This window comes from Gallus gallus, chromosome 25 (assembly GCF_016699485.2).
Source record: "Gallus gallus isolate bGalGal1 chromosome 25, bGalGal1.mat.broiler.GRCg7b, whole genome shotgun sequence".
Lineage (NCBI taxonomy): Eukaryota > Metazoa > Chordata > Aves > Galliformes > Phasianidae > Gallus > Gallus gallus.
The window spans coordinates 832,811-854,883 of record NC_052556.1 but is presented as its reverse complement, the minus strand read 5'-3'; the positions used below and the strand labels follow the sequence as shown (position 1 = coordinate 854,883).

The 22,073-nt window shown below is 64.6% G+C and overlaps 2 protein-coding genes and 1 non-coding gene across 12 annotated transcripts; 1 reads left to right on the top strand and 2 right to left on the bottom strand.

Moving 5' to 3' along the window:
* The first annotated feature begins 390 nt into the window (after nucleotides 1-390).
* Nucleotides 391-16,249, top strand: PIAS3 (protein inhibitor of activated STAT 3). 10 transcript variants are annotated; one of them, XM_040652490.2, is made up of 13 exons: nucleotides 391-540; nucleotides 1,369-1,792; nucleotides 4,296-4,380; nucleotides 5,991-6,132; nucleotides 6,239-6,352; nucleotides 7,778-7,883; nucleotides 8,605-8,678; nucleotides 10,390-10,550; nucleotides 10,652-10,776; nucleotides 12,299-12,461; nucleotides 13,547-13,671; nucleotides 13,754-13,791; nucleotides 15,490-16,249. In XM_040652490.2, exons 1-13 carry the CDS (start codon nucleotides 517-519, stop codon nucleotides 15,640-15,642), a joined length of 1,734 nt encoding a protein of 577 aa, XP_040508424.1. In that variant the 5' UTR covers nucleotides 391-516; the 3' UTR covers nucleotides 15,643-16,249. The 10 variants fall into 10 exon arrangements, 6 of the variants coding, with proteins under 6 accessions (XP_040508424.1, XP_040508425.1, XP_015153963.3 ...); XM_040652491.2 differs by having other exon boundaries at nucleotides 6,218-6,352; nucleotides 10,474-10,550; XM_015298477.4 differs by having other exon boundaries at nucleotides 6,218-6,352.
* Nucleotides 2,461-2,570, bottom strand: MIR6662 (microRNA 6662). The gene has a single exon (NR_105531.2). It is a non-coding gene; the product is annotated as a microRNA 6662 (primary transcript).
* Nucleotides 16,250-17,067: 818 nt separating the features above from the next.
* POLR3C (RNA polymerase III subunit C) lies at nucleotides 17,068-21,862 on the bottom strand. The gene is made up of 5 exons (XM_040652489.2): nucleotides 21,685-21,862; nucleotides 21,434-21,535; nucleotides 20,474-20,523; nucleotides 18,794-18,943; nucleotides 17,068-17,295 (listed from the first exon to the last, which is right to left on the bottom strand). The coding sequence occupies exons 1-5, from the start codon at nucleotides 21,751-21,753 to the stop codon at nucleotides 17,214-17,216; spliced, it is 453 nt and encodes a 150-aa protein (XP_040508423.1). The 5' UTR covers nucleotides 21,754-21,862; the 3' UTR covers nucleotides 17,068-17,213.
* Nucleotides 21,863-22,073: the final 211 nt, after the last annotated feature.

Genomic DNA, 22,073 nt, shown 5'->3' with positions numbered 1-22,073 from the left:
AGGACTCCATCATAGGACACCCCATAGGACCCGCCCCTATAGGACCCCACCATAGCACCTTCCCCCTATAGGACCCGCCCCTGTAGGACCCGCCTATAGGACCAGCCCCGTATAGGACCCCATCATAGGACATCCTATAGGACCGACCCCTATAGGACCCCCACCATAGCACCTGCCCCCTATAGGACCCGCCCCTATAGAACCCACCCCATAGGACCTGCCTATAGGACCCCTCCACAGGACCCGCCCCTATAGAACGAACCCCTTATAAGCCCCGCCCCCAGAGCGGAGCTCCGCCCCCGCGTGACGTCACCACGCAGGCGGTTTCCCACTCAGCGCATCACGTGACGTCGCCGCCGCTCACGACGTTCCCACCCCCCCCCCCCTTCCACCCCCCCGTCCCGTTCTGTTCCGTTCCGTTCCGTTCCGTTCCGTTCCGTCCCGGCGCCGTTCGGAGCGGAGCGGAGCGCCCCACGGACCCCCCCGCGGCGGCGGCGTCTGCGGCCATGTCCCACAATGGCGGAGGGAGCGGAGCTGGAGGTGCGGGGCGCTGCGGGGCCGGGCAGGGATGGGGCCGGGGGGGCTGTGCGGGGCCGGGCTGTGGGGCTGAGATGGAGCGGCAGCGGAGTGTCCCGGACCGCACCGCCGTGGGGCAGCACGTGGTGATGAGCTTTGGGGACCCCATAGAGGCCCATGGGGACCCCATAGTGACCCCATAGGGACCCCACAGCCTGACGGTGCCGTGTTCCCGCAGCACATGGTGATGAGCTTTAGGGACCCCACAGAGACCCCTAAGTGACCCCATAGGGACCGCATAGCCTGACAGTACCGTGTTCCCATAGCAGATAGTGATGAACTTTAGGGACCCCATAGGGACCCCATAGAGGACCCATAGGGACCCCCTAGGGACCCCATAGCCTGACGGCGCCGTGTTCCCTCAGCACATGGTGATGAGCTTTAGGGACCCCATAGTGACCCCATAGGGACCCATAGGGACCCATAGAGGCCCCATAGGGACCCCACAGGCTGACGGCGCCGTGTCCCCGCAGCACATGGTGATGAGCTTTAGGGACCCCATAGAGACCCCATAGGGACCCCATAGCCTGACAGTACCGTGTTCCCACAGCACATGGTGATGAACTTTAGGAACCCCATAGGGACCCCATAGGGACCTCATAGCCTGACGGCGCCATGTTCCTGCAGCACATGGTGATGAGCTTTAGGGACCCCACAGAGGCCCCATAGGGACCCCACAGCCTAACAGCACCGTGTCCCCGCAGCACATGTTGATGAGCTTTAGGGACCCCATAGAGACCCCATAGGGACCCCCTAGGGACCCCACAGCCTGACGGCGCCGTGTCCCCGCAGCACATGGTGATGAGCTTTAGGGTGTCGGAGCTGCAGGTCCTGCTGGCGTTCTCCGGACGCAATCGGAGCGGCCGTAAGCACGAACTGCTGGCCAAAGCCCTGCAGCTGCTGCGCTCCGGCTGCAGCGCGGCCGTGCAGATGAAGATCGCTGAGCTGTACCGGCGCCGCTTCCCGCGGAGGGCGCTCAGCCCCTCCGAGCTCCCCGTGCTGCACGGCCCCGTGGGGCCGCTCCCCCCCCTGCCCGCCCCGTGCCGGCTGCCCTACGAGCCCGGTGCCGGGGGGCCGCTGCTGGTGCTGGAAAGCAGGCGTGAGGCCGAGGGCGCTCAGCTGGCGCCGCCCGTCCAACCGGTGCACCCCGACGTGAAGATGCAGCGGTTGCCCTTCTACGACGTCTACGATGAGCTCATCAAGCCCACCACGCTCGGTAGGTGTGGTGCTGCGGGGGGCTGCTGGCTCGTGGCTGCTGTTGGTCAATCATTGGTGAACCGTTGGCCAAGCGTTGGTCAACCATAGTTCAGCCACTGGCCAACCATTGGTCAACCGTTGGCCAAACATTGGTCAACCATTAGTCAACCACAGTTCAGCCACTGGCCAAGCGTTGGTCAACCATTGGTCAACCACAGTTCAGCCATTGGCCCAGTGTTGGCCAACCAATGGTCAACCGTTGGCCAAGCATTGGTCAACCATTGGTCAACCACAGTTCAGCCACTGGCCAAGCATTGGTCAACCATTGGTCAACCATGGTTCAGCCACAGGCCAACCGTTGGCCAACCAATGGTCAACCGTTGGCCAAGCATTGGTCAACCATTGGTCAACCACAGTTCAACCACTGGCCAACCATTGGCCAAGCCTTGGTCAACCATTGGTCAACTGCAGTTCAGCCACTGGCCAAGCATTGGTCAACCATTGGCCAACCGTTGGTCAACCATTGGTCAGCCATGGTTCAGCCACTGGCCAAGTGTTGGTCAACCATTTGTCAACCATTGGCCAAGCGTTGATCAACCATTGGTCAACCATGGTTCAGCCACTGGCCAACCGTTGGCCAACCAATGGTCAACCGTTGGCCAAGCATTGGTCAACCATTTGTCAACTATTGGTCAAGCATTGGTCAACTATGGTTCAGCCACTGGTCAACCATTGGCGAAGCGTTGATCAACCATTGGTCAACCATTGGCCAAGCCTTGGTCAACCATTGGTCAGACATTGGTCAGCTGTTAGCCAAGCATTGGTCTGCTGTTGGCTTAGCGTTGGTCAGTGGTTGGCCAAGTGTTGGTCAACCACTGGTCAGGGGTACGTCAGCCACTGGCCAAGAATTGGTCAGCTGTTGGCCAACCATTGGCCAAGCAGTGGACAACTGTTGGTTAGCTGTTCATCAGCCATTGGTCAGCTGTCGGTCAGCCATTGGCCAACCATTGGCCAAACACTGGTCAACTGTTGGTCAACCATTGGTCAACTACTGGTCAACTACTGGTCTGTTGTTGGTCAACCATTGGTCAACTACTGGTCAACTGTTGGTCAACCATTGGTCAACTACTCGTCAGCTGTTGCTCAACCATTGGTCAACTACTGGTCAACCATTGGTCAACTACTGGTCAGCTGTTGGTCAACCATTGGTCAACTACTGGTCAACCGTTGGTCAACCATTGGTCAACTACTGGTCAGATGTTGGTCAACCATTGGCCATGCAGTGGTCAACTGTTGGTGAACTGTCGATCAGCTGTTGGATAACCATTGAGATCCAAAGAAATTAGCGAGTGCTGGGAGGGTTCGTTATGAGAGGGGATCGTTAATTTTGCACATAATTGATGTTACAGATTGTGGCAAAACGGCTTAAAAAACCATCCGGCACCGTCAGGTCCGATTGCAGCCGGCTCAGTAACGGAGTGCAGCGCAGACCCTCGTGGGGGGGCGGTGGGGTCCCGTGGCCGCTTGGGGGCAACTCGGGGTCACCTCGTGGTCAACAGTTGGTCAACTCTTGGTTGAGTTTTGGTCGGTGGTTTGGCAGTGTTTGGTTGGTTCCTGGTCAGCTGTTTGTCAACCCTCGGTCGGATGTTGGTCAGCTCTCGGTGATTGGTTGCTCAGCAGTTGGTCAACTCTTGGTTACTTCTTGGTCAGCTCTTGGTCAGTGGTTGGTCAACTGTTGGTCAACTCTTGCTCAAACGTTGGGCAGTTCATGGTCAACTCTTGGTCGATGGATTGTCAGCTGTGGGTCAACTCTTGGCCAGTGGTTGGTCAGTCATTGGTCAGCTCTGGGTCAGTGGTTGATCAACTCTTGCTCAAACGTTGGTCAGTTCATGGTCAACTCTTGGTCAATGGATCGTCAGCTGTTGGTCAACTCTGGGCCAGTGGTTGGTCAGTCATTGGTCAGCTCTGGGCCAGTGGTTGGTCAGTCATTGGTCAACTCTTGGCCAGTGGTTGGTCAGCTGTTGGTCAACTCTTGCTCAAACGTTGGGCAGTTCATGGTCAACTCTTGGTCAATGGATCGTCAGCTGTTGGTCAACTCTGGGCCAGTGGTTGGTCAGTCATTGGTCAGCTCTGGGCCAGTGGTTGGTCAACTGTTGGTCAGTTCATTGTGAATCGTTGGTCAATGGTTGATCTACCCTTGGTCAACTGTCAGTTGTTGGCCAGTTCTTGATCAGTTGTTGGCCAGTTGTTGGCCAGCTGTTGGTCATTGGGTGATGAACTCTTGGTAAATCATTGGTCAACTTTTGGTCAACCTTTGGTCACCATTTGGCCAACGATTGGCTGTAGGCGCTGCTCAGGGCAGTGAGGGTGGGGGTCTCTGTGTGTCCCACCAGAGGTGCAGCTCTGTGCCATGTTGGCCGTTCCCATATGGGGTGGAGGAGCCAGGTGGGAGTTTTGGTGTGCTGCTTTCTGGCTGTGGGTGCGCCCCACTGACGGCATCCCCCCCAAATCCTCTCCCCCAGCCTCAGCCAGCAGCCAGCGCTTCGAGGAAGCTCACTTCACCTTCGCGCTGACCCCGCAGCAGGTGCAGCAGATCCTCAGCTCCCGGTGAGCAGTGGGGTCTGAGAGGTGGGGATGTGAGCAGTGGGGTCCAGGCTGTGGGGTATGAGAGGTGGGGATGTGAGCTTTGGAGTCTGGGCTGTGGGGATTTGAGTGGTGGGGATGTGAGCAGTGGGGTCTGAGAGGTGGGGATGTGAGCAGTGGGGTCTGAGAGGTGGGGATGTGAGCTGTGGGGTCTGAGAGGTGGGGATGTGAGCTGTGGGGTCTGAGAGGTGGGGATGTGAGCAGTGGGGTCTGGGCTGTGGGGTCTGAGAGGTGGGGTGTGAGTGGTGGGGGTCTGGGTCATGAGGTCTGGGTGGTGAGGGTCTGGGCTGTGGGGTCTGAGCAGAGGGGATGTGAGCAGTGGGGGTCCGAGTGGTGGGATCTGAGTGGTGGGGATGTGGGTTGTGAGATGAGTGGTGGGGGTCTGAACGGTGGGGGTCTGAATGGTGGCAGCGTAGGCTGTGGGTTATGGGGATGTGAGCAGTGGGTCCGGGCAGGAGCGGGGCTGGGGGCTCCGGGCTGGGTGAGCTGTGTTGGCATTGCAGCCCTGAGGCCGTGCAGAGCCTCAGTCCCCATTGCTGCCTGCCCCCCCCACCCCGTGCTGCCTGCCCCCCCCCCAATTGCTGCCTGCCCCCCCCCCCGTGCTGCCTGCCCGCCCCCATTGCTGCCTGCCCGCCCCCATTGCTGCCTGCCCCCCCCCATGCTGCCTGCCCCCCCCATGCTGCCCCCCATTCCCCGTGCTGCCTCCCCTCATGCTAACCCCCCATGCTGTCTGCCCCCCCCATTCCCCATGCTGCCCCCCCCATGCTGCCTGCCCCCATTCCCTGTGCTGCCCCCCATTCCCCGTGCTGCGACCCCTCATGCTAACCCCCCATGCTGCCCCCCATTCCCCATACTGCCCCCCCCATGCTGCCTGCCCCCATTCCCCATACTGCCTACCCCCATTCCCCATGCTGCCCCCCATTCCCCATACTGCCCCCCCCGTGCTGCCTGCCCCCCCATGCTGCCCCCCATTCCCTGTGCTGCCCCCCATTCCCCATGCTGCCACTCCTCATGCTAACCCCCCATGCTGCCCCCCATCCCCCATGCTGCCCCCCCCCCTGCTGCCTGCCCCCCCCATTCCCCGTGCTGCCCCCCCTCATGCTAACCCCCCATACTGCCTGCCCCCCATTCCCCATGCTGCCCCCCATTCCCCATGCTGCCCCCCCCATGCTGCCTGCCCCCATTCCCCATACTGCCTACCCCCATTCCCCATGCTGCCCCCCATTCCCCATACTGCCCCCCCCGTGCTGCCTGCCCCCCCATGCTGCCCCCCATTCCCTGTGCTGCCCCCCATTCCCCATGCTGCCACTCCTCATGCTAACCCCCCATGCTGCCCCCCATCCCCCATGCTGCCCCCCCCCTGCTGCCTGCCCCCCCCATTCCCCGTGCTGCCCCCCCTCATGCTAACCCCCCATGCTGCCTGCCCCCCCCCATTCCCCATGCTGCCCCCCATTCCCCATACTGCCCCCCCCCTGCTGCCTGCCCCCCCCATTCCCCATGCTGCCCCCCATTCCCCATGCTGCCCCCCATCCCCCATGCTGCCCCCCCCATTGCTTCCTGCCCCCCCCGTGCAGGGATGCAGTGCTGGGCGCGCGCTGCGATCACGCCGTGCAGGTGCAGCTGCGCTTCTGCCTGTGTGAGACGAGCTGCCCGCAGGAGGACCACTTCCCCCCCAATCTGTTTGTCAAAGTCAATGGGAAGCTCTGCCCTCTGCCCGTGAGTGGGGAGAAAGGGGGTGGGGGGGGGGGAGGTGGGGCCGGGGGTCCGGATGCCATTCCCCCCCCCCCCACCGCCCCCATAGGGTTATCTGCCCCCCACAAAGAACGGCGTGGAGCCCAAGCGGCCGAGCCGCCCCGTCAACATCACCCCGCTGGCGCTGCTGTCCGCCGCGCTGCCCAACACCATCGTGGTCAACTGGTCTGCGGAGTGCGGCAGGGTGAGCGCCGCGCGGGGGGCTGGGGGGCTGCCCCACCTCCATGGCGCTGTGTGGGGTCGTGGGGCACAGTGCTATGGGGTGGGGTTGGGTGGGGGGTCTGGGGGGCTGCCCCACCTCCATGGCGCTGTGTGGGGTCGTGGGGCACAGTGCTATGGGGTGGGGTTGGGTGGGGGGTCTGGGGGGCTGCCCCACCTCCATGGCGCTGTGTGGGGTCGTGGGGCACAGTGCTATGGGGTGGGGTTGGGTGGGGGGCCTGGGGGGCTGCCCGACCTTATTGATGTTATTTGGGGTCATGGGGCACAGTGCTATGGGGTGGGGTTGGGTGGGGGGCCTGGGGGGCTGCCTGACCTTAATGGCGTTATCCGGGGTAATGGGGCACAGTGCTATGGGGTGGGGTTGGGTGGGGGGCCTGGGGGGCTGCCCCACCTCCATGGCGCTATGTGGGGTCGTGGGGCACAGTGCTATGGGGTGGGGTTGGGTGGGGGGCCTGGGGGGCTGCCCCACCTCCATGGCGCTATGTGGGGTCATAGGGCACAGTGCTATGGGGTGGGGTTGGGTGGGGGGTCTGGGGGGGCTTCCCGACCTTAATGGCACTATTAGGGTGATGGTTAGTGGGCACAGTGCTATGGGGTGGGGTTGGGTGGGGGGTCTGGGGGGCTGCCCGACCTTAATGGCACTATGTGGGGTCATGGGGCACAGTGCTATGGGGTGGGGTTGGGTGGGGGGGGTCTGGGTGTCTGGGGGTCTTCCTGATCTTAATGGCACTATTAGGGTGATGGTTAGTGGGCACAGTGCAATGGGGTGGGGTTGGATGGGGGTCCTGGGGGGCTGCCCGACCTCAATGGCACTATGTGGGGTCATGGGGCACAGTGCTATGGGGTGGGGTTGGGCGGGGGGTCTGGGGATCTGCCCGACCTCCATGGCACTATGTGGGGTCATGGGGCACAGTGCTATGGGGTGGGGTTGGGTGGGGGATCTGGGGGGCTGCCCGACCTCCATGGTGCTATGTGGAGTCGTGGGGCACAGTGCTATGGGGTGGGGTTGGGTAGGGGGTCTGGGGGGCTTCTCGGCCTTAATGGCACTATTAGGGTGATGGGGCACAGTGCAATGGGGTGGGGTTGGACAGGAGGGTCTGGGGGTCCTCCCACCCTTAATGACACTGTGATGCTATTTGGGGTCATGGTTAGTGGGCACAGTGGGATGGGTTGGGGTTGGGCCGGAGGGTCTCGGGGGTCTTCCCAACCCTTATAGGTTCCACGAGTCTCTTTAGGGCCGCGCTCGGTGGGTGCGATGGGATGGGTTGGGGTTGGTATCTTGGAAGAGGGTCCTCCAGCGTGACCCCGAGCCGTCCCCGCTGCGCTCTTTGGGGACACGGCTGCCGCCCCCAGCCCCAATTACGCCCACTCGGGGTAATTGCCCCCCCAGAACTACTCGCTGTCGGTGTATCTGGTGAAGCAGCTGACGGCGGTGGCGCTGCTGCAGAAGCTGAGGGCCAAAGGAATCCGCAACCCCGACCACTCGCGAGCACTGAGTGAGGGCCGTGTGGTGGCCCACCCCATAGCGGGGGTGGCTGTGGGGGTGGGGGGCGATCCTAAAGGACCTTCCTGACCTCAGTGACCATCAGCGGGGGGTGGTGGGGTGGGATTTGGGGGGGGGGGTTGGGTTATCCTAAAGGTCTTAGTGGCCATTGATGGGGATGGGATGGGGTGGGGTTGGGGGGCGATCCTAAAGGTCCTTCCTGACCTCAGTGACCATCAGCGGGGGGTGATGGGGTGGGATTTGGGGGGGGTTGGGTTATCCTAAAGGTCTTTCCCAGTCTTAGTGGCCGTCAGTGGGGGGTGCTGGGATGGGGTGGGGTTGGGGGGCGATCCTAAAGGTCCTTCCTGACCTCAGTGACGATCAGCGGGGGGTGGTGGGGTGGGATTTGGGGGGGGGGGGTTGGGTTATCCTAAAGGTCTTTCCTGACCTCAGCGACTCTCAGAGGGGATGGGGCGATATGGGGTGGGGGCGGGGGGGGGGGGGGGGGGTGATCCCAAAGGTCTCTCCCAACCATAGCGGCTCTGTTGGAATGGTGGGGAGGGGTCATTTCTCCTCCCACCCGGCGGTCCCACAGCGCTGTGCTCCTTTGAGCTGCAGACGCGGTGGCGTTGGGTGCTGGTGGGTCTGGGGGCTCTTCCGGGGTCTTCTCCATCCCTAACGGTGGTTCTCCGTTGCTGCTGACGGGGGGGGGCGTTTCCCCTCTCTTCTTGCAGTCAAAGAGAAGCTGACAGCGGATCCCGACAGTGAGGTTGCCACCACCAGCCTGCGGGTGTCCCTCATGTGCCCCGTAGGTTGGCACGCCCCACATCAAAGCGGGTCGCTTTCCTGTGCTCCGGGAGAGGGACCCCATAGGTCATGGAGCTGTGGGATCGCGGCGCCGTTGGGTTGGGTTGGGAGGGAGCCTATAGGTCATAGAGCCATGGGGTCACACAGTGGTTGGGTTGGAAGGGACCCTACAGAGCATAGAACTGTAGGATCGCAGTGTGGTTGGATTGGAGGGTCTCTATAGACCATAGAACTGTAGGATCGCAGTGTGGTTGGATTGGAGGGTCTCTATAGACCACAGAACCATGGGATCACAGCATGGTTGGGTTGGAGGGACCCCATAGACCACGGAACCATGGCATTATAGGATGGTTGGGTTGGATGAGACCCCATAGACGAAAGAACCTTGGGATTATAGAATGGTTGGATTGAAAGGACCCCATAGACTACAGAACTGTGGGATCACAGCATGGTTGGGTTGGATGGGACCCCATAGAGCACGGAATCACAGTGTGGTTGGGTTAGAGGGTCTCTGTAGACCACAGAACCTTGTGATTATAGAATGGTTGGGTTGGAGGGACCCTATAGACCTCAGAACCATGGGATCACAGCATGGGTGGGTTGGATAGGACCCCATAGAGCACACAACCATGGGATCACAGCATGGTTGGGTTGGATGGGACCCCATAGACCACGGAATCGTGGGATTATAGAATGGTTGGGTTGGAGGGACCCTATAGACCTCAGAACCTTGGGATCATAGAATGGTTGGATTGAAAGGACCCCATAGACCACAGAACCATGGGATCACAGTGTGGTTGGGTTGGAGGGACCCCATAGACCACAGAACCATGGGATCACAGCGTGGTTGGGTTGGATGGGACCCCATAGAGCACAGAACCACGGGATCACAGCGTGGTTGGGTTGGATGGGACCCCATAGAGCACGGAACCGTGGGATCACAGCATGGTTGGGTTGGATGGGACCCCATAGAGCACAGAACCATGGGATTGCAGCATGGTTGGGTTGGAGGGACCCCATAGAGCACGGAACCATGGGATCACAGCGTGGTTGGGTTGGAGGGACCCCATAGAGCACAGAACCATGGGATCACAGCGTGGTTGGGTTGGAGGGACCCCATAGACCTCAGAACCACGGGATCACAGCATGGGTGGGTTGGGTGGGACCCCATAGAGCACAGAACCATGGGGTTATAGAATGGTTGGATTGAAAGGACCCCATAGAGCACAGAACCATGGGATCACAGCGTGGTTGGGTTGGAGGGACCCCATAGAGCACGGAACCACGGGATCACAGCATGGGTGGGTTGGAGGGACCCCATAGAGCACAGAACCATGGGATCACAGCATGGGTGGGTTGGAGGGACCCCATAGAGCACAGAACCACGGGATCACAGTGTGGTTGGGTTGGATGGGACCCCATAGACCACAGAACCATGGGATCACAGCATGGTTGGGTTGGAGGGACCCTGTAGACCTCAGAACCACGGGATCACAGCATGGGTGGGTTGGAGGGACCCCATAGAGCACAGAACTGTGGGATCACAGCGTGGTTGGGTTGGATGGGACCCCATAGAGCACGGAACCGTGGGATCACAGCGTGGTTGGGTTGGATGGGACCCCATAGAGCACAGAACCGTGGGATCACAGCGTGGTTGGGTTGGAGGGACCCCATAGAGCACGGGACGGCGGGGTGACCCCCTGTGCCTGCAGCTGGGGAAGATGCGGCTGGCGGTGCCGTGCCGGGCCACCACCTGCAGCCACCTGCAGTGCTTCGACGCGGCGCTGTACCTGCAGATGAACGAGAAGAAACCCACCTGGATGTGCCCCGTGTGCGACCGCGGGGCGCCCTACGACCGCCTCATCATCGACGGGTGAGCGTCACCCCCCGACCCCCCCCCGACCCCACACCCCACGCCCCACGCCGTGCCGGGGCCGCCCCCCCTGAGCCGCCGCAGCCGTGCTCTCCTGGCAGGTTGTTCATGGAAATCCTCAACTCCTGCACAGACTGCGATGAGATCGAGTTCATGGAGGACGGCTCCTGGTGTCCCATGCGGCACAGGAAGGAGAAGCGGGAGCTGTGCGGGGCCGCCGACCTCGGTGGGAGTGGGGGGTTGGGGTGGGGGGGTGGGGGGAGTTGTGCTGAGATGTCAGAGCTGGGAGGGGGGGAGCGGGCAGTGGGAGCGCTGCTGTGGGGCTGGGGGGGGATTTGGGGTGGGGGGGGGGAGTTGGGGTGGGGGTGATGTGGGGTTTGGGGTGGGGGCGGTGTGGGGTTTGGGGTGGGGATGATGTGGGGTTTGGGGTGGGGGGAGTTGTGCTGAGATGTCAGAGCTGGGAGGGGGGGAGCGGGCAGTGGGAGCACTGCTATGGGGCTGGGGGGGGGATTTGGGGTGGGGATGATGTGGGGTTTGGGGTGGGGGGGGTGTGGGGTTTGGGGGGAGTTGTGCTGAAATGTCAGAGCTGGGAGTGGGGGAGCGGGCAGTGGGAGCGCTGCTGTGGGGCTGGGGTGGGAGGCTGGGCTGGGGGGGGGGTTGGGGTGGGGGTGATGTGGGGTTTGGGGTGGGGGAGGTGTGGGGTCTGCAGTGGGGGTGGTGTGGGGTTTGGGGTGGGGATGATGTGGGGTTTGGGGTGGGGGAGGTGTGGGGTTTGGGGGGAGTTGTGCTGAGATGTCAGAGCTGGGAATGGGGGAGCGGGCAGTGGGAGCGCTGCTGTGGGGCTGGGGGGGGGATTGGGGTGGGGATGATGTGGGGTCTGGGGTGGGGGGGGGTGTGGGGTTTGGGGTGGGGGTGATGTGGGGTTTGGGGTGGGGGAGATGTGGGATTTGGGGTGGGGGAGGTGTGGGGTCTGAGGTGGGGGTGGTGTGGGGTTTGGGGTGGGGATGATGTGGGGTTTGGGGTGGGGGAGGTGTGGGATTTGGGGTGGGGAGGTGTGGGGTTTGGGGTGGGGGAGGTGTGGGGTTTGGGGGGAGTTGTGCTGAGATGTCAGAGCTGGGAATGGGGGAGCGGGCAGTGGGAGCGCTGCTGTGGGGCTGGGGTGGGGGATTTGGGGTGGGGATGATGTGGGGTCTGGGGTGGGGGTGGTGTGGGGTTTGGGGTGGGGGAGGTGTGGGGTCTATGGTGGGGGAGGTGTGGGGTTTGGGGTGGGGGCGGTGGGATTTGAGGTGGGGGTGATGTGTATGGGGTGGGGAGGATGGGGGGCTTGGGAGGGTGCGGGGGTTTGGTGGGGCGATGCGGGGGTGTTGGGTTGAGGGAAGTGTGGGGGTTTGGGGTATGGGGGCTATGGGGTGGGGGGGTTGTGGTGGGGGAGGTGTGGGAGTTGGGGTGGAGCGATGCGGGTTTCAGGGTGGGGAGTTGGGGGGGGTCGGGGAGGGTGCGGGGATTGGGGTGGGACGAATGTGGGTGTGGGGTGGGAGGGATGGGAGGGTGGGGGTGGGGGAGGTGGAAGGGTTTGGGTTGGGGGGGGCGGTGCAGTATGGGGTGGGGAGGGTTGGGGTGGGAGAGGTGCGGGTTTGGGGTGGGGGCAGTGGGGCTCGGGGTGGGATTGGGGTGGGGGGTGGCAGTGGGGTGTTTTGGGGCGGGGGGGGGTTTTCTTCGCCCCATTGCTGAGGACTGAACCTCCGCAGCCCCTTCCCTTTACGCCGGCAGCCCCGAGGCCGCCCCCCCGCCCCCCCCCGAGGTGGAGGTGATCGATCTGACCTTGGACAGCTCCTCTGATGAGGAGGGGCCGCCCCCCAGGAAGCACTGCGGGACCCCCGGAGCGGCCCACCCCACAGCCGGACCCAGGGGGTGAGCGGGGCGGCCGGGCACGTTGGGTTGGGGGTCACGGTGGGGGGGGGGGGAGGGATGGAGGGACCCTACAGGTCACAGAGCTGTGGGGCTGCCGTGGGGTTGGGATGGGTTGGAAGGGAACCCTACAGATCACAGAAGTGTGGGATGGTTGGGTTGGATGGGAACCTACAGATCATAGATGTGTGGGATGGTTGGGTTGGATGGGAACCTACAGATCACAGAAGTGTGGGATCACAGTGGGGTTGGGGTGGAAGGGGCCCTATAGGTCACAGTACCACAGCGTGGTTGGGTTGGAAGGGATCTCAAAGATGGCGGAACTGTGGGATCACCGTGTTTGGGTTGGAATGACCCTATAAGAGCACAGAGCCGTGGGATCCCAGTGCTGTTGGGTTGGAATGGCCCTATAGAGCACAGAGCTGTGGGATCACAGTGTTTGGGTTGGAATGACCCTATAGAGCACAGAGCCGTGGGATCACAGTGCTGTTGGGTTGGAATGACCCTATAGAGCGTAGAACCAGGGTATCTCAGTGCTGTTAGGTTGGGTTGAAGGGACCCTATAGGTTATAGTGGTTGACGGACCCTACAGACCAAAGAAGGGTGGGATTGCAGTGGTTGGGTTGGGGGGGCCCTATAGATCACAGAGCTGTGGGGTGGCGGTGGTTGGGTTCAGGGCCCTATAGATCAGAGCTGTGGGGTGACGGTCATTGCGTTGGGGGGCCCTATAGATCAGAGCTGTGGGGTGGCAGTGGTTGGGTTCAGGGCCCTATAGATCAGAGCTGTGGGGTGGCGGTGGTTGGGTTGGGTTCAGGGCCCTATAGATGAGAGCTGTGGGGTGGCGGTGGTTGGGTTGGGGGCCCTATAGATCAGAGCTGTGGGGTGGCAGTGGTTGGGTTGGGGGGCCCTATAGATCAGAGCTGTGGGGTGGCGGTGGTTGGGTTGGGGGGCCCTATAGATCAGAGCTGTGGGGTGGCGGTGGTTGGGTTGGGTTCAGGGCCCTATAGATGAGAGCTGTGGGGTGGCTGGGTTGGGGGCTGTGGGGTGGTGCTGAGCGCCCCGCAGTCTCACCCCTCTGTGCCCCACAGAGCGCTCAGTGCTGCCCCACGGCCGTCCTCCGTGCTGCGCTGCCCCACAGCAGCGCTGTGCTCTGAGTTCCCCCCCACCATCCCCGACTTCACCCCATCCTACACCGCAGCCCCGGAGCTGAGAGGTATCGCAGCCCCCCCCCCCCCCCCACTGCGCCCCCTCCCCACCTCCGCCCCTTCACCCATTCCTTTCCCGTCTGTTCCCAGGCCTGGATTTGCTCTCCTTCCTCCAGGATGACTCCCAGGTGCGTACAAAGGACGGCCCCCCCATCGCCCCCCATCACCGCCCCCCCCATCCCGGTGCTGTGGGTTTACGGCCATACAGCGCTGATGGGGGGTCAGTGATGTGGGGTCACTGTATGGGGTCACTGCTGTGGGGTCACTGAGGTGGGGTCAGTGATGTGGGGTCACTGCTGTGGAGTCAGTGAGGTGGGGTCCCTCATGTGGGGTCAGTGATGTGGGGCCACTGCGGTGGGGTTACTGAGGTGGGGTCACTGCTGTGGGGTCAATGACGTGGGGTCACAGATGTGGGGTCCCTGATATGGGGTCACTGCTGTGGGGTCAGTGATGTGGGGCCACTGATGTGGGGTCACTGAGGTGAGGTCAGTGATGTGGGGCCACTGATGTGGGGTCATTTCTGTGGGGTCACTGCTGTGGGGTCAGTGATGTGGGGCCACTGATGTGGGGTCACAGATGTGGGGTCACTGAGGTGAGGTCAGTGACGTGGGGTTACTGAGGTGGGATTACTGCTGTGGGGTCAGTGATGTGGGGTCACTGCTGTGGGGTCCCTGATGTGGGGTCACTGAGGTGAGGTCAGTGATGTGGGGTCCCTGATGTGGGGTCCCTGATATGGGGTCAGTGATGTGAGGTCCCTGATGTGGGGTCCGTGATGTGGGGCCACTGATGTGGGGTCACAGATGTGGGGTCAATGACGTGGGGTTTACTGAGGTGGGATTACTGAGGTGGGGTTACTGCTGTGGGGTCAGTGACGTGGGGTCACAGATGTGGGGTCACTGAGGTGAGGTCAGTGATGTGGGGTCACTGCTGTGGGGTCACAGATGTGGGGTCACAGATGTGGGGTCACTGAGGTGAGGTCAGTGATGTGGGGTCACTGCTGTGGGGTCAGTGATGTGAGGTCCCTGATATGGGGTCCCTGATGTGGGGTCAGTGACGTGGGGTTACTGAGGTGGGATTACTGAAGTGGGGTTACTGCTGTGGGGTCAGTGAGGTGGGGTCCCTGCTGTGGGGTCACTGACATGGGGTCATTTCTGTGGGGTCAGTGAGGTTGGGTCCCTGATATGGGGTCACTGACATGGGGTCATTTCTGTGGGGTCAGTGAGGTGGGGTCAGTGAGGTGGGGTGCCTGATATGGGGTTACTGATGTGGGGCCACTGACATGGGGTCATTTCTGTGGGGTCAGTGATGTGGGGTCCCTGCTGTGGGGTCAGTGAGGTGGGGTCAGTGAGGTGGGGTCCCTGCTGTGGGGTCCCTGATATGGGGTCACTGACATGGGGTCATTTCTGTGGGGTCAGTGAGGTGGGGTCAGTGAGGTGGGGTCCCTGATATAGGGTCACTGACATGGGGTCAGTGATGTGGGGTCAGTGAGGTGGGGTCCCTGCTGTGGGGTCCCTGATATAGGGTCACTGACATGGGGTCATTTCTGTGGGGTCAGTGATGTGGGGTCAGTGAGGTGGGGTCCCTGCTGTGGGGTCCCTGCTGTGGGGTCACTGACATGGGGTCATTTCTGTGGGGTCAGTGATGTGGGGTCAGTGAGGTGGGGTCAGTGAGGTGGGGTCCCTGCTGTGGGGTCAGTGATGTGGGGTCAGTGAGGTGGGGTCCCTGCTGTGGGGTCATTTCTGTGGGGTCAGTGAGGTGGGGTCCGCGCTGTGGGGTCCGCGCTGTGGGGTCCGCGCTGTGGCCGTGACGCGGTGTTCCCCCGGCAGCGCTGCGGCCGCTCCGTCATCACCTCCCTGCGGGCCGCGGACCCTCTGGGCCGTTTCCTCCCCCCCGCGGGGGGCGCCGCACTGCGGGACGGCCGCCGGGTGGGCAGCGCTGCGCCCCCCCCCCGCAGATCCAACGTCATCTCCTTGGACTGACCCTATGGGGGGGCGGGGGGGGAATGGGGTCGGTGCCCCACAGCCCCGCGCAGCGCAGCGCCGTCTTTGGGGTCCCCCCGCCCTCAGGTCGAGGTTTTGTTTCCCATCTATGGGGGCGGTAATGGGGTCTGCGGGGCTCCCCCTTTTTGTGGGTCGGGGGGTCCGTTTCGTGTTCTTTGGGGTCTGTGCCTCACATCCGCCCCCACCCCACACGTGGGGGGCGCAGGGCTGGGGGTCCCCCCGCCCTCAGGCCGAGGTTTGAGGTTGGCGTTTCTCATTCTTTGGGGTCTGAGCCCACATCCCCCATCCCCCCCCAAATCCCATCCATGGGGGGCGCGGGGTTGGGGGTCCCCCCCCCCCCTCGGGTCGAGGTTTGAGGTTGGCGTTTCTCATTCTTCGAGGTCAGTATTGGGGTCGGTGTTGGGGTCTGAGCCCCACATCCCCCCCCATCCCACCCACGGGGAGCGCAGGGCTGGGGGTCCCCCCGCCCTCAGCTTTGGGTTCAGATCCCCCTTTATGGGGCCGCTCTGCCCCCACACCGCCTTTTAGAGACCCCATTTCCCCCTTTTGCATCTCTTCTGTACAGAGAACCAACAGAGCTCTATTTCAGCCACGGCTTTTCTTTCAGTCCCGGCGTCGCCCCACGGCGTGTGGGGCTGCAGTGGGGCCGAGGGGTCGGGATGGGATCGTGCGTAGATCCCGTTGGGGTCGCTGCCTGCCCCATAAACCTGCCTTTATTTCCCGGCCCTACGGCCTGCCCTATAGGAAGCCCTATAGCACAGCTCCGGCCGCCACTGCATGATGTGGGGCAGAGATGGGGTCCTGTGCGCCTCCCACTGCCCCACATTGCAGGGTATGGGGGTCACCCCGGCCCCACAACACAGGGTGTGGGGTCGGACCTGCCCTACAACACAGGGTATGGAGTCATCCCAGCCCCACAACACAAGATATGGGGCCACCCCCACCCCACAACACAAGATATGGGGTCATTCCAGCCCTACAACACAGGGTATGGGGCCACCCCAGCCCCACAACACAGGGTATGGGGTCAGCCCTGCCCTACAACACAGGGTATGGGGTTGTTCCAGCCCCACAACACAAGGTATGGGGTCGGCCCTAATCTACATCACAAGGAATGGGATCATTCCAGCCCCACACCGGAGGCTATGGGGCCATCCCTGCCCTATAGGGCGGTGGGGCGGCGTTGCGGGGAGTGGGCGGGCGGACACAGCGCCCCCCGGCGGCCGGGAGGAGTGGGGGGGGGGGGGGGCCGCTCACACCTCAGCCCCACTGCCCCCCACTCACTGCCCCACAGCCCCCCCACCCCCCTCTGCTCCCCAATCCCCACAGCCCCCCACCCCAATGCCCCCCGAGCCCCCAAAACCCACAGCCCCCCCCGCCCCCCCGCAGGACACGGCTGGACGGAGCGGCACGTGGGGGCATTCCCCCCCCCCCAAAAAGGGGCTGCCCTTTATTGCCCCCACCGATGGCGCAGACGGCCCCATCCGCAGCGCCGCCCCACATCGCTGCCGCGGGCGGCTCCGCCCCACATCTCCGCCCCACATCTCCGCTCACGGCCTCCTCACGGTGCTCTCAATGAACGACTCGAGCACGAAGATGGTCTCATCCACCTGGTTCTCACTGGCGTCGATCCTGGGGGGGGCGCAGGGTTTGTGTTGGGGGCTCCGCGCTGCCCCCTCCCCCCCCATTCTGCCCCCCCCCGGCTCTGCTCTGCCCCCCCCCGCTTCTGCTCTGCGCCCCCCCCCCATTCTCCCCCCCCCCTCCCCTGGCTCTGCTCTGCGCCCCCTCCCATCCTGACTCCCCCCCCATTCTGCCCCCCCCCCGGCTCTGCTCTGGGCCCCCCCATTCTCCCCCCCCCCCATCTGTTCTGCGCCCCCCCCCATTCCCCCCCCCCCGCCTCTGCTCTGCCCCCTCCCCCCCCATCCTACCTCCCCCCCCACCATTCTCCCCCCCCCCTCCCTCCCCGGCTCTTCTCTACGCCCCCCTCCTTCCTGCCTCCCCCCCCCCCCAATTCCCCCCTCCCCGGCTCTGCTCTGTGACCCCCCCCCATTTCTGCCCACCCCCCCCCCGGCTCTGCTCTGCGTCCCCCCATTCTCTCCCCCCCCCCCCCACATCTGTTCTGTGCCACCCCCACATCTGCTCTGTGCCCCCCCCCGTTCTCCCCCCTCGCCTCTGCTCTGCCCCCCCCATCCTGCCTCCCCCCCCCCGTTTCGCCCCCCCTCCCCCCCCCGGCTCTGCTCTGCGCCCCCTCCCATCCAGCCTGCCCCCCCACCATTCTCCCCCCCCCGGCTCTCTTCTGCCCCCCCCACCCTGTCCCACCCCCCCCGGCTCTGCTCTGGGCCCCCCCATTCTCTCCCCCCCACATCTGTTCTGCGCCCCCCCCCCCCCATTTCTCCCCCCCCGCCTCTGCTCTGCCCCCCCCCCCAATCTGTCCCCTCCCCCGGCTCTGCTCTGCCCCCCCCTCCCCGGCTCTACTCTGGGCCCCCCCATTCTGCCCCCCCACAATCCTGCCTCCCCCCCCCCATTCTGCCCCCCCTGCCTCTGCTCTGCGCCCCCCCCCATCCTGCCTCCCCCCCCCGTTTCGCCCCCCCCCCCCCCCCGGCTCTGCTCTGTGCCCCTCCCCATCCTGCCTACCCCCCCCATTCTCCCCCCCCCCCCCCCTCCGGCTTTGCTCTTGCGCCCCCCATTCTGCCCCCTCCCCCAGCTCTGCTCTCCCCCCCCCCCCCCATCCTGCCCCCCCCTCCATTCTGCCCTCCCCCCCATTCTCCCCCCCCCCATTCTGCCCCCCCGCCTCTGCTCTGCCCCCCCCCCCCCCCATCCTGCCTCCTCCCCTCCATTCTCCCCCCCCTCCCCGGCTCTGCTCTGCCCCTCCCCATTCTGTCCCCTCCCCTGGCTCTGCCCCCCCCCCATCCTGCCCCCCCCCCCCCCCCATTCTCCCCCCCCCCCGCCTCTGCTCTGCCCCCCCCCCCATCCTGCCTCCCCCCCCGCCTCTGCTCTGCCCCCCCCCCCATCCTGCCTCCCCCCCCGGCTCTGCTCTGTGCCCCCCCCCATCCTGCCCCCCCCCCCCCCTCCATTCTCCCCCCCCCGCCGGCTCTGCCCCCCCCCCCCCCCCCCCCATCTCCCCCCTCACTTATTGACGCTCCGTTTGAGGCCGTCGAGCTGCAGCCGTTCGGGCGCTGTGATCATCTCCTCCACCTCCTGCAGCTGCGCGCGCTCAGCGCCGGTGGCCAACATGGAGCCCAGGATGGCCTCCACGCGCTGCGACTTCTCCAGCAGCCGCCTGCGCAGCACCCCCAAACCAAACCACTGCACCCCCACACCACTGCACCCCCACACCACTGCACCCCCACACCACTGCACCCCCAAAGCACAGCCCCCACACCACTGCACCCCCACACCACTGCACCCCCATACGGCCCCGACCCACAGCACCCCCACACCACTGCACCCCCACACCACTGCACCCCCACACCACTGCACCCCCACACCACTGCACCCCCAAAGCACAGCCCCCACACCACTGCACCCCCACACCACTGCACCCCCATACGGCCCCGACCCACAGCACCCCCACACCACTGCACCCCCACACCACTGCACCCCCAAACCACTGCACCCCCAAACCACTGCACCCCATATACGGCCCCGACCCACAGCACCCCCAAACCACTGCACCCCCAAACGGCCCCGACCCACAGCACCCCCAAACTGCAGCCCTGACCCACAGCACCCCCAAACCACTGCACCCCCAAACCACTGCACCCCATACAGCCCCGACCCACAGCACCCCCAAACCACTGCACCCCCATACGGCCCCGACCCACAGCACCCCCAAACCACTGCACCCCATATACGGCCCCAACCCACAGCACCCCCAAACCACTGCACCCCCATACAGCCCCGACCCACAGCACCCCCATACAGCCCCGACCCACAGCACAGCCCCGACCCACAGCACCCCCAAACCACTGCACCCCATATACGGCCCCGACCCACAGCACCCCCAAACCACTGCACCCCATATACGGCCCCGACCCACAGCACCCCCAAACCACTGCACCCCCAAACGGCCCCGACCCACAGCACAGCCCCGACCCACAGCACCCCCAAACCGCAGCCCCGACCCACAGCACCCCCAAAGCACAGCACCCCCATACAGCCCCGACCCACAGCACCCCCAAACCACAGCACCCCATATACGGCCCCGACCCACAGCACCCCCAAACCGCAGCCCCGACCCACAGCACCCCCAAACCACAGCACCCCATATACAGCCCCGACCCACAGCACCCCCAAACCACAGCACCCCATATACGGCCCCGACCCACAGCACCTCCATACAGCCCCGACCCACAGCACCCCCAAACCGCGGCCCCGACCGACAGCACCCCCAAAGCACAGCACCCCCCATACAGCCCCGACCCACAGCACCCCATATACGGCCCCGACCCACAGCACCCCCAAACCACAGCACCCCCATACAGCCCCGACCCACAGCACCCCCAAACTGCAGCCCCGACCCACAGCACCCCATATACGGCCCCAACCCACAGCACCCCCATACAGCCCCGACCCACAGCACCCCCAAACTGCAGCCCCGACCCACAGCACCCCCAAACCACAGCACCCCCATACAGCCCCGACCCACAGCACCCCCAAACTGCAGCCCCCGACCCACAGCACCCCCTATACAGCCCCGACCCACAGCAACCCCCCCAGCAGCCCCTCCAAACTGCAGCCACCCCAACCACAGCCCCCCAACCCGCAGCCCCCCCCACCCACAGCCCCCCAACCCTGCAGCCCCCCTCACTTGTTCTCCCTGGTCTCGTGCTGCCGCCGCTCCATCAGGTTGGCCACACTCTGGGGAGAGGGACGAGAAAGGGGTCAGGCTGTGGGGCTGCACGTGGGGCTGTGGGGCTGCACGTGGGGCTGCGGGGCTGCATGTGGGGTTGTGGGGCAGCACATGGGGCTGTAGGGCTGCACGTGGGGCTGCACGTGGGGCTGTGGGGTGGCACACGGGGCTGTGGGGCGGCACGTGGGGCTGTGGGGTGGCACGTGGGGCTGCGGGGCTGCATGTGGGGTTGTGGGGCAGCACGTGGGGCTGTAGGGCTGCACGTGGGGCTGCATGTGGGGCTGTAGGGCTGCGCGTGGGGCTGTGGGGCTGCATGTGGGGCTGTGGGGTGGCACGTGGGGCTGCAGGGCTGCATGTGGGGTTGTGGGGCAGCACGTGGGGCTGTAGGGCTGCACGTGGGGCTGCACGTGGGGCTGCATGTGGGGCTGTAGGGCTGCGCGTGGGGCTGTGGGGCTGCATGTGGGGCTGTGGGGTGGCACGTGGGGCTGTGGGGCTGCACGTGGGGCTGTAGGGCTGCATGTGGGGCTGTGGGGTGGCACGTGGGGCTGCAGGGCTGCATGTGGGGTTGTGGGGCAGCACGTGGGGCTGTAGGGCTGCACGTGGGGCTGTGGGGTGGCACACGGGGCTGTGGGGCTGCACATGGGGCTGCGGGGCAGCACATGGGGCTGTAGGGCTGCACGTGGGGCTGTAGGGCTGCACGTGGGGCTGCACGTGGGGCTGTGGGGTGGCATGTGGGGCTGTGGGGCTGCATGTGGGGCTGCACGTGGGGCTGTGGGGTGGCACGTGGGGCTGCACGTGGGGCTGTGGGGCTGCACGTGGGGCTGTGGGGCGGCAGCACATTGGGAACACCCGTAACAGTGGGGTCGGATCCGGAGCCCCGGGGTGGGCAGAACCCGACGGCGATGGGGACGGACCGACCTTATAGCAGCGCTGCAGCAGCATCCGCGCGCACGACGGCACATTGACGGCGTAGAGGTAGAAGGTGCGGGACGGAGCGTGGTCGGGGGTGCGGGGGATCTCCTGGGGGGCGGAGGGAGAAAAGGGGGGGGGGGCTGCAGCCGCACTGCGCGCACTGAGCTGTGCCCGCATCGCCGCTCGGCCCGCAGAGCCGGCAGTGACCCCCGCCCACGTTGGGGGGCTCTGAGAGCCACCCCCCCCCCCCCATTAACCTGCAGCGACACGAAGTTCTCGGACAGCATTCTGTAGAGCATCTCCTTGGCCTCCTTGGCCGGGATCATGGCGAAGTCCTCCACCTGCTTCTGCTCCAGGTGCTGCTTCCGCAGCAACAGGCGGAATATCCGAGCGCAGCGGGAACCGAACCTGAGCGGGGACGGGGAGAGGAGGGGGGGTATGAGGGGGGGGGGGGGAGGGGTGGGGAGAGGGAGAGGGAGGGGGAGGGGGAGGGGAAGAGAGAGGGAGGAGGGTGAGGGAGAGGAGAGGGAAGGGAGGGGTGAGGAGAGGGAGAGGGGAGGGGAGAGGAGGGAAGGGGAGAGGTGGAGGAAGAGGAAGGGGAGGGGTGAGGAGAGGGAGGGGAAGAGACAGGGAAGAGGGTGAGGGA

Excerpts from the sequence above, each read along its gene's own strand:
- PIAS3 (XM_015298477.4), top strand. The coding sequence starts at position 517 with ATGGCGGAGGGAGCGGAGCTGGAG. Across the intron at positions 4,381-5,990 it reads CAGCAGATCCTCAGCTCCCG|GGATGCAGTGCTGGGCGCGC; the intron begins GTGAGCAGTGGG and ends CCCCCCGTGCAG. Across the intron at positions 7,884-8,604 it reads CGACCACTCGCGAGCACTGA|TCAAAGAGAAGCTGACAGCG; the intron begins GTGAGGGCCGTG and ends CTCTTCTTGCAG.
- POLR3C (XM_040652489.2), bottom strand. The coding sequence starts at position 21,753 with ATGATCCCGGCCAAGGAGGCCAAGGAGATGCTCTACAGAATGCTGTCC. Across the intron at positions 21,536-21,684 it reads AGAACTTCGTGTCGCTGCAG|GAGATCCCCCGCACCCCCGA; the intron begins GTTAATGGGGGG and ends TCCGCCCCCCAG. Across the intron at positions 17,296-18,793 it reads CTCAAACGGAGCGTCAATAA|GATCGACGCCAGTGAGAACC; the intron begins GTGAGGGGGGAG and ends CGCCCCCCCCAG.